This window comes from Brachyhypopomus gauderio, unplaced genomic scaffold, assembly GCF_052324685.1.
Source record: "Brachyhypopomus gauderio isolate BG-103 unplaced genomic scaffold, BGAUD_0.2 sc43, whole genome shotgun sequence".
In the NCBI taxonomy this organism is placed as follows: domain Eukaryota; kingdom Metazoa; phylum Chordata; class Actinopteri; order Gymnotiformes; family Hypopomidae; genus Brachyhypopomus; species Brachyhypopomus gauderio.
Window position 1 is genome coordinate 1,060,114 of NW_027506869.1, and position 11,223 is coordinate 1,071,336.

General features: G+C 42.4%; 1 protein-coding gene across 2 annotated transcripts in view; it reads left to right on the plus strand.

Moving 5' to 3' along the window:
- ppm1aa (protein phosphatase, Mg2+/Mn2+ dependent, 1Aa) overlaps positions 1-10,639 on the plus strand; it is a 29,981-nt gene extending 19,342 nt beyond the window's left edge. Inside the window, exon 6 of one of the 2 annotated variants that reach the window (XM_076985626.1) lies at positions 10,028-10,639. In XM_076985626.1, the coding sequence (XP_076841741.1) occupies positions 10,028-10,054 (27 nt within the window). In that variant the 3' untranslated portion in view covers positions 10,055-10,639. Of the gene's footprint in view, positions 1-3,884; positions 6,272-10,027 lie in introns of those variants that run through there. The other variant, XM_076985624.1, reaches the window with a different exon arrangement.
- The last annotated feature ends 584 nt before the right edge of the window (positions 10,640-11,223 follow it).

The window sequence follows — 11,223 nt, forward strand, 5'->3', positions numbered from 1 at the left end:
AGGAGGATTTGATAGTTACAACTTTGTGGCCCAGTGGCAGATTCAGGTTCCCAACATGTAAGTGTGGGTTATAGTGGATCTGGGATGTTAAAAGCGTGTTCAAGTGTGGATGTGACTGTAGCCGAGCCACAATATGCCTGGCTGTAGGTTCCTCTGCTGATGAAGACTTGACTGTTGATCTCATTGTGGTGTATGATGGTTTAGTTAATCTGCCGTTTTTCCACCTTTACCTGGAACTATTTCCCCGATTGCTAGATGTTGAACAGTGTTAAAGTGTGCAGCCGGATTTGAGTACAAGATGCTAATTATATATATAAATATACAAAATACACCTCATGGATGCCCTGGGATGCATCATCAGTGATGAATCCTGGGGTCATGGCGTGTTTCGGGTCTTGTAACATCATACACCCTTACCCAGGCGACCCAGCCGGGGGTGATCAAGCCCCGACGTGAGTCCCAGTAGCAGCCCACAGATCTGCCATCTTCATCCTAAGCCGCCCGGGGGGCTTTTGGGCGGCTTCGCTTGTGGACTTGATGGCCCTCTTCTTTGTGGCTCCTACGATGCCAAGGTGGCTGAGAACCCCGCACAGAGACCTGCACATCCCCCACAGCCGACCTCTATCCGCTCCTGTACCGTCTTCCAGCCTCGCTCCCCGCCCTCCTCCACCAGTTCCTGGAACTTCTTCCTCCCGTTGTCTTCCTCGATGTTTTCTTCCCACTTTCAGCTCCAGTATAATCAGCTGTTTTGAAGCCTGAGTGGTCATGATCATATCTGGGCGGAGGGATGTATTAGTATTAGCATAATTAATAAATAAGAATAATAAGTAATTCGTTTCTAATGCTTTTTTTTTAAGAACTTTTTTTTTTTAAGTTCTGCCTCTACGTAGAGAATCGTACATTCTTTGGAGCACACGCTGCTTGGGAACCACCGGACACTAATGTTTTCAAACACAACAGTGTCTACAGCTGCTCAGGACAGAAGGGTCTGTGCAGACTGCAAGACTGAAGAAGAAGGTGAGGGAGGAGCAGAATCTCATTGGTGGTTGACAGATATGAATAGTGCACAAGCTGACCAATCAGAGCATTGTGTGGTTTTTGGAACACTGAACCAGGTAAATTTATTCTAGAATCCCCAAAAAATAATGTAATTGAAAATGGACATTGAACATTTGCATAATAGGTCTCCTTTAAGTGACGGCAGATTTCCCAGAGTCCTTTGCGGGGGAATTTCTTTAAATGAACAGGATTAACCGAAGGTATTTGGTGATATGATGCCAAGTTGCCAAGATGCGTTTGTGATGAAGAAATGAAGTGTTTCAGTCACGAACATCGTTGATGTAAATAAAAGCCTCGGCGTCCACTGGCTAACATGACAGGATGCTTTAGTTGTGTTTGCTCCTGGCAGTCGAGAGAAAGTCGGTGCTCATACATGTGCGGGTGGGGTTTGGGTGGAGGTCTTGCACTACAGTGTCTGCTGTGCGTGCCGGGGCTCCAGTATTGCTATTCTTCATGCCAGGAGGCAGCTCCCATTTCAGCCATGGTGGTGGTTTTAAGAAAATCCACAACGAGGTTGCGTCTGAAATCCAGACTATACTCCTATTTGGAGTAGTAGTACTGCATCTAGATGAATGTGGAACATTTGAATTCCACTGCGTTCTCCCTGGGCCTGATCATTACCCACGGTGTGTCCAGGGTCTGAGGACAGGGCTCCCGGTGTTTGGTAACACTACCAGATGGGGGCAGTGTTTGAGTGAGTGTTCTTCGGGCTTTGTGAACAGATTCTGGCCGCACTTGTAATACTCACCAGGAATATCAAATTATCCTACTGCTGGACAGAGTGTATATAACATCAGTGTAGAATTTAGTACATATTTATATTTAGTATACATTTATATTAAGCTCATATGTGGCTGTCTGCCGATACCCAGAATGGACCTTTTAAATGTGCTTTTCTGGAAGGCAGTACAGCAGTACTGGGGTCATGGTAGTTGTTTTAAAGTACATCGCCATAATATATGAGAGAGGGAGGTCTGTCCACTGTAAGATGTTAAATTCTGTATAACGTAGATGTTACAAGTATATTAGTGGTATCTGAGAGCAGGTAAACTACTTCAATGTGCATTTCTGAGGCCTCCTTTTCCCATTCAGATTTGTGATTTCTGTACACTGTACAGTGTCTGGACTGTGAAATCTATAGCGCTCAACCTCGGCCCAGGGTGAGAAGTCCGCACTTTTGTTGCTGTGCTGTATGATGGCAACGTTCATGTAGGTTGCTCATGCTCTGTTTGAAACGGCCTCCCACTCTGGTGGCTTCATAAAGAGGGAGGAACAATACAGCCTTTATGTCTCTGGAGCCTGCCGTGGCTATATTGACCTGCCGACATGAGAACGGGACAGCCAAGGCCGGATTCCACCGCGCTCTTTATGTCGACGTGTCGTCGTTTGAACGATTGGCTCCTTTCTCTCCTCGTGTTTCCCCGCATGCTTCTGCTGCCCCGTAAGATATTCCCACCGTCCGACTCCCGGGCGTTTGTTTATTCCCGTTATGTTCCATCTCCTTGCGTTTGTGCAAGACTTCCAAGGCGCAGCGAGGCCAGTAAATGGGGCAAATGCCTGTTTTCATACGTTTTGCCCATTCGCACAGGTTAAAATGTCGTTTTCCCAGCACTGAAAATTAGTCTTTTCAAATCCACTCTCCAGAGTGAGTGAGTGTGAAAAAGCATAAGGGATAAGGAAAAGAAGTCCTTGTAGAACACACAGACACAGGTGGTGTTGTATTTCTCAAACGGCGGGGCCTGTTGTCACGTTATTTAGTAGGTATATCTGCTGTAATTTCGTGTTTAGCTGTTTTTCTTTACATTTTCCCGGCGTGTTGGCAGCTATGTTGCATGTTGGAAGACTGGCCAAAAGATGTAGTGTAGCCAAAACACAAGAATTGCATTTTTTCCACAAAGAAAGGGGAGACAATGGAACAGATCCCTCCAATCAGACAGTACTGGGGACAGGTACTTGAGCAGTGTAATCAGACAGTACTGGGGACAGGTGCTTGAGCAGTGTAATCAGACAGTACTGGGGACAGGTGCTTGAGCAGTGTAATCAGACAGTACTGGAGACAGGTGCTTGAACAGTGTAATCAGACTGTACTGGGGACAGGTACTTGAGGAATGTAATCAGACAGTACTGGGGACAGGTGCTAGAGCAGTGTAATCAGACAGTACTGGGGATAGGTGCTAGAGCAGTGTAATCAGACAGTACTGGGGATAGGTGCTAGAGCAGTGTAATCAGACAGTACTGGAGACAGGTGCTTGAACAGTGTAATCAGACTGTACTGGGGACAGGTACTTGAGGAATGTAATCAGACAGTACTGGGGACAGGTGCTAGAGCAGTGTAATCAGACAGTACTGGGGATAGGTGCTAGAGCAGTGTAATCAGACAGTACTGGGGATAGGTGCTAGAGCAGTGTAATCAGACAGTACTGGGCAGGTGCAGATGGATGGTTAGCTGAATTGAATGTTTACCAGATTACTTTCTTAGTCATACCACATTCTATTTTGCAATTAGATTTAGAAAAAAAAATTTCACTCATCAATGCATTAACATCAAATGGCTGACACTGAATGGTGACACTTCACTTGCTGCCTGTCATGTGGTGTTTCTCCTGTGATCTGTTGCTCTGGTCATGTGGTTGTCACTCGTTCGTCTGCTCACTTATCTGCACCCTTCATCATCTTCCATCGCTCTGTGCTACGACTGCTGTTGGCTTTGTGACTGTCCTGTGGCGGCCCGTTTGGCATCTGAACGTCCTGTGGCCTTCACTCATCCTGCTTTGTGCCCTTTCCCGTCCTTTCAGACGTTTTTGTGTGTATTTTCTCTCCTCCAGGAACCAGGCATCCTTTTCTTCCGAGGGTTCAGTTAAAAGCAGTGAAGCCCACACAACCTCCCTTCTGTGCCGCCTGAATGGAGTGTTTAATATGTGAAGATGTTAATATGTGAAGTGTTTGCTGTCTGTACACATTTGGGAACAGTGGCTATTCATCCACGAATTGATCCTGTTCCTCGGTCTGCACTTGTGCATCACTTTCTTTCACTTTCATTTTTTTTAGATGTATAATACTGAGACAGTATTGACGCTGTAAGAAAATCTCACAGGTTTGACTCTTTTTGAATTTGGCTTTTGTGTGTTCATTGGTTTTAAACTGGGTACATTTGATAGGATTTTTTTTACACTGTGCCCCATTGCACCTTTTAAGCCTTTTTATTACATATACCTGTACATAAACAATGCAGAACAAAACAGTCCAGACTTGACACGACAAAATTAAGTTAAAAAACAATGAAAAGCCCTTAGCACCCTCAAGAACACAATAAACTTAGAAGTAAACAAGTAAAAGTTGACAGCCAAAATGGGTCCAGTATGTCATTAAGTAGGGGTCCCATACTTATAGAAGGTGTCCACTGAGAGGTGACCCGTACCTGAAACGTAATACACTATGTTGCCAAAAGTTTTTGCTCACCAATCCACATTGGAATCAGGTGTTCCAATCGCTTCCATGGCCACAGGTGTATACAATTAAGCACCTGGGCATGCAGACTGTTTTTACAAACATTTGTGAAAGAATGGCTCTCTTTTCTCATTTCCTCCCTCCTAAATATTCCACTGTCAACTGTCAGCTGTATTATAAGGAAATGGAAGTGTTTGGGAACTGACACAGTGGGGTCAGCGGATGCTGAAGCGCATAGTGTGAAGAGGTCGCCAACTTACTGCAGAGTCAATCACTACAGACATCCAAACTTCAGATTAGCTCAAGAACAGTGCGCAGAGAACTTTGTGGAATGGGTTTCCATGGTCGAGCAACTGCATCCAAGCCATACATCACCAAGTGCAATACAAAGCAGATGCAGTGGTGTAAAGCACGTCGCCACTGCACTCTAGAACAGTGGAGGTGCGTTCTCTGGAGTGACATCGCACTTCTCCATCTGGTAATCTGATGGACGAGTCTGGGTTTGGCAGTTGCAGAAGAATGGTACTTCACTGACTGAATTGTGCCAAGTGTAAAGTTTGGTGGAGGGGGATTATGGTATGGGGTTGTTTTACAAGAGCTGGGCTTGGCCCTTTAGTTCCAGTGAAGACATTTTGGACAATTCCATGCACCCAACTTTGTGGGAACAGCTTGGAACTGGCTTCTTTCTCTTCCAACATGACTATACACCAGTCCACAAAGCAAGGTCCATAAAAACATGGATGGCAGAGACTGGTGTGGATGAACTTGACTGGCCTACACAGATTCCTGACCACAACCAGATAGAACACCTTTGGGATGAATTAGAGTGGAGACTGAGAGCCAGGCCTTCTCGTCCAACATCAGTATGTGACCAAACAAATGCGCTTCTGGAAGAATGCTCAACAATCTCCATAAACACACTCCTAAACTTCGTGGACAACATTCCCAGAAGAGTTGAAGCTGTTCTAGCTGCAAAGGGTGGACCAACGTCATATTGAACCCTATGGATTAGGAATGGGATGTCATTCAAGCTCATATGTGAGTCAAGGAAGGTGAGCGAATACTTTTGGCAATATAGTGTAGCTGGGCATTTGCGCCATTATAAGATTGTGACAATTGTCAAATGTTTTTAAAGAATCAAAAAGTATCCAGAAGTTCATTCCGTACTGAATTCAATCTCATAACCTTGAAGTTACTTTTATTTTCTAGATGTTTTTTGTAGAAGCTTTTATTTTGTATTGTTTTGAAATTCCACAGCATTGCATTACATCTAGTTTAAAATGGTTTTGCCATGTCCAGTCACGTGTTATTTATACTCAGCTATGTTTTGTAACATCATTATTTATACACAGCTGATATTTTCAGTGCCTGTCATTCTAGATGTCTGTTCTGGTATTGCTTCGGTCCAGATTCTGTTAACAGAGTATATAACATTAATGGTCCAGTACCTGCACAGGACCACATGGAACCAAACACTTCCTAACAAGTGGACATAGAAGTGGTCACTTTGAAGGCTACTAAAACCTATAGCTTTGCTCACTAGAGCACTACATTCTGACCGTCCTTCTAGGTGCTTCTCTACAGTGTTATGGATGTACTTAGACCATGTATGGATTTGGTTGTGTATTAAAAACAATAAAGACCTCTTCCCAAGCATAAAATAATATGTAAGTGTAAAGCAGTCAATATTGACCAGTAAAGCTTTGGTGCAGAAGAAATTGTTTGTAACAAGTGAGATTCAATTTGAATAAACTGTTTATATCTACTGTGGTTTATTAATTTTTTTTTTTTTGGAGTGGGGGTTTGCACAGGTAGGATTGTCTATCAACATACGGTGGATCCAACTGTCCACAGGCTGGTACGATGCAAGCTGGAGCACACAATGGAGATGTTGGTGGAACTCTCTCATTGATGACAGTCACGTAGGTTCTCCTCCCTGGCACCTCTGCTGCTCTTCATGCATTCTGGATTCTCGGGCATCCATGGTATCATCGGTACTGACGAAGGTGCTGAGTACCACCTCGTCCCCAGAAATTTGCGTCCTCGGGAGCCGGTGGTTACTCATCACCTCTCGTCTCTGCTGAGAGCCTCACGCATCATCTTCCGAGGTTCTGCGTATCTCCTCAAGTCGAGCAGAGCCCCTGGTGCCACCATGAAATCCAATCTGACTATACCCGTGTCCTGGATAGGCGAGAGGCAGGAATCCGGCATCCTGCTCAAGTCCCCCATCGTGACCAGAAGCCGCGCTCTCCCTCTCGTAACAACTCATGCCGATGACGACTATAGTTGGGCGGTTGTTCTTTCTCAACCATCAGGTGTGCTGATTGTGGTGTAAAGGATCACACCTGGACCTAGCAGTGACTCTGATGACCCAGTATTGATAAGGTTACTCTGCTCGTGGGGGCCGTCACGCCTCCTGAAGTAAGCATGAATCTAAAGGGACAGGGAGTCCTCACCTTGCTATAACGTGTTTTAGTGCATCTTAAAGAACGGAAAATTGACCATCGTAGTGACAAAACCAATCAAATTAATTCCTGTATTTTACAGGATAAAAAACTGTTAAAACAGGATAAAATGACGTGTGGTTCCCAGTACAACTACTGTGAACTGTAAAGACACTGAACGTTTCTCTTAATGACTTTCTTTCTACATGCAAAGCATTGAGTTGGGACAGTTACTACAAATAGGGTTTATGTAGTTGGTTATTGACAGTTCTGTGATGAAATCAAGTTTATGAGGATTTAAAATACACACCCATGCAGATTTGTCAGAAAACCTTTAGTTTTCTTTCATAATCAACATTTAATCTGGGATACTATAAAATACTTCCACAAATGTGGGCCATAAAGATTTGAACAAAAAAGACTTGTTGATGTGCACACACACAAAAAAAAAGTAATTTTCCTAATAAATTAATTCAAGTACATATTGCAAAAATGAGTACACCACAAAGAACATCTTAGAAGCGAAGCTAAGGTTTAGAGTACAAAGTTTTAATGATCAAGAATTCAACCACAGGTGAGTGTAATTGTTCATTAAACTGGTGCCCAGCAGATAGTTGCCGATAAAAGGTCTTTACTCAACAAAGAAAGTCCCTTCTCATTTCATTCTGTCAGCAACGGCACCACATGAAAGAGAAATGTGGCAAAACCTGAGAAGGAAAGCAATTTATACAAGAAAGGTGAAGGCTGCAAGATGATCAACAAAGCTTTGTCACTCAGAATACGGTAGCAAAAGTGATACAAAAGTGTTAACTAAAACAGAACTGCAACCATCTCTCAGTCATGCAGGCCGTCCATGGACATTAATACCTAAACAGGAGCTTCCTCTGATGATGTAAGTTCCATTAAGTTCGCTGCAGTTAGCTGAAAGAGAGGAATATGGCGTAGGTTGCAGAGGAATGTCACACAAAAGCTTGGTCTGTGATGAACGCCTCTCCTCAAGCCCACACATAAAAACGCCCATCTAGAAGTAGCCAGGGCCCATGCTGAGCAAGATGAACACTACTGGGACTCTGGAGTGATGAGACCAACATGAATGTTTTCCAAACTGATGGCTTCCATCCTGTATGGCATTGCGAAGGTGAGGAGTGAGAAGGACAAATGTATGGTGCCTTCAGTGAAACATGGTGGTGAAACATGGTGGTGGTAGTGTCCTTATGTGCTTGAGTGCTGCTAGTGTCTGGGAGCTGCGTTTCATTGACGGTGTCATGAATTCACAGACGAACTGCCCTGACAGAGAAGATTATACTTGACTCCGTGCCCTTGGTGGTCATGCACTTTTCCAACATGGCAATGATCCAGAACACACATCTAAGGCCACTGTTGCATTTCTGAAGATGATTCAGTGGTCAACTATGTCTCCTGATCAAACACCTGTAGGGAATTCTGAACAGACAAGTTGATCATCACTCTCCATGCAGTATACAGGCTCTGAAAGAGCTCATTCTTCAAGAACGTAAAAAGATGTTGCAATACGTCACCAATTTGTTCAATCCATGCCTAGAAGACTTGGTGCTGTCCTTAGAAATCATGGAGATCATACAAAATTCTAGATACTTTTGTTGTGGGCTGTATTCATTTTTGCATCTACTAATTTGAGTAAAATTAGATTTTGTAATCCAAGTTATATTTGTTCTGTGAAACTGGTCAAAATTTTGGAAATTGTTTGTGTTCAATGAGATATTGATTAAAATCTTACTTTTCAAAGGGGGTGTTGTCATTTATGCTGAGCACCGTATATATCTGAGAAAACAACAGTAACAGATTAATGGGCTGAACAATGGGATTGAGCGCATGACTGCAGTGGTCAGGGCATACTGTGCACCTCTTGAACAAATGTGTGTGCATACACAATCATAATAATTAAATTCCATTCAAATGTAATTGTATAGTGCTTTTCTTATTTATTTATTTCATACAATCAGTGTTCAGCTCTGCAAAGATCCAGATCCAAGCCCTAGTGAAAACAACTGAGTTAATCAAAAACAAAACTTGATCAGATCAATGAGAAGAATGGAGGTTCAAAAGGAGAACACCTCAATGGAGAAACCCAAGATTCAAAACAACCTCTGAGATATATATACATACATGAATAAATGAATCGGTTCTGACTATATTGAATAAAAAAGCATGTTTGAACATCATGCTCTTACGCTAAGGTAGAAACAGAATGCAAATAGTCTGGGTGTAAACAGCATATAATGGTGTTTACATCTGGATGTAAACAGTATATAATGGTGTTTATATCTGGGTGTAAACAGTATATAATGGTGTTTACATCTGGGTGTAAACTGTATATAATGGTGTTTACATCAGGGTGTAAACAGTATATAATGGTGTTTACATCTGGGTGTAAACAGTATATAATGGTGTTTACATCAGGGTGTAAACAGTATATAATGGTGTTTACATCTGGGTGTAAACAGCACTCTTTCAGCTACTTTCACCACGATGCAAATAGCGTCTGCCATTTTTTAAATGTGAATGAAGAACCAACTGTGTTAGTACAGACATTAAGACTATATACACCTAAGACTATAACACACACACACACACACACAGTACTGTCCCCAATAAAGGTCATTTGATTGTTACTGACACTCTCGTGTATGTAGTTTCCTCATCGTGACGTTTTATTTTTCTCACACAAATACACACACACACACCACCACACATCTCATTAACATTGTTTTCTCTTTCTCTGTTGCGCCTCCAAAACACACACACCCCACTAACAGTGTTCTCACCCACAATCCTTCCCAGGAAAAGTGATAGCCAACACACACACACACACACACACACAGTTTTTGCTGTTTTGTTGATCGTGACTCTAGTGTATCTGTCATGGTGGAGGATCAGTGCTGTCTGCCTACAGGTTATACATGCAAACTGACAGCTTGAATGGCCGAATCTTCACATTCACATGCAGGTTCTCTTGTTATCTGTCTGATTGTCCTCTTTTTCTCCTGCCCTTTCTCTCTCTCTCTCTCTCTCTTCTTTTCTTTCTCTCTCTCTCTCAGAACGAAATGGCCATTGCCAGTGGGTAGATTAAGACGCCCCTGTGACCAGCAGCAGAAATTCCAACGTTTCTTTTGCTGTACTATTGTGAAAACCTTTCTCCATAATGGATGAATGGACACATTTCAGAAACAGGAAGAAATCGGTCTTGTTAATTGTATGCACAAGTCTAGATACATTGTAATATGCTGATATTTATATTGTGGAAAGGCATGTTTTACCAAATTTCTTTGTGAAATAAAAATCTCATGAGAGAAACTGAAATTTACTCTGTAAGACAGAAGTGTATTTCTTTTATTTTAAGCCAGACAATTTCAAATTTGGCACTACCACCCCATAGAAGACTTTATATTTAATTTGATATGAGTTCACTCTTTGTGTGCTCCACAATCCTGACATGTTATCTTATTTTACTCCCAGACCAAATAAAAACACTATATGTTTGGCAAACACACGTAAGAGTGGCATGTGTCAAAATTGTCTTTTTAAATGATATTTTTATAGTACAAATGTATTGTTTAGTTGAGTAAGACATTATGTTTCACGCATTAAGAAATGGAATATTTGTATGAACTTTTATATTTGGTTAATTATATTAGTATATTATAAAGGTTTTCTTGCGCAATGTCTTTTTTCAATAAGCCTGACCATTGTGTGATCGTTCCTTCTGTTTCTCAATCCTACAGGATGACTTTTATTTTAGTACGGAGAGGTGTAAAGGTAATTTGCTGTTAGTTGGCATGTCTGTTTGGGATAGATTTGATAGTGTGTATGGATGTATATCAGTTCTCTGGAGTGGGTATGAATGTATATCAGTTGTCTGGAGTGTGTACAGGTGTCATTTTATACATACAAGAGGAACGTATATAAACATGGTGATATATAGCAGTGAGGTCAAGGAAGGGTGAAAGATAAAAAAGGAAGTGATTGTTCTGTTTGTACCCCAAGACAGTTAGTAGTCACTTTAAACCCACTTACACAAGAACCATCACCAGTTTGCTCAGGGGCAGTGCTCACACCACCCTGTCCAACACACTGTGTGTAGCGGGAGCAGGAAGGACTGGGGTGGGGGGTGCACACGTCCCCCTTCAAAACTGCACTTGCGGATTTGCTAGAAAGTACAGATTAACGATGTGCACCAAGTACTCCTAGATGACTGGGTTCCTTCATGGCTTTGGTCCAATAAAATTTGGTTATG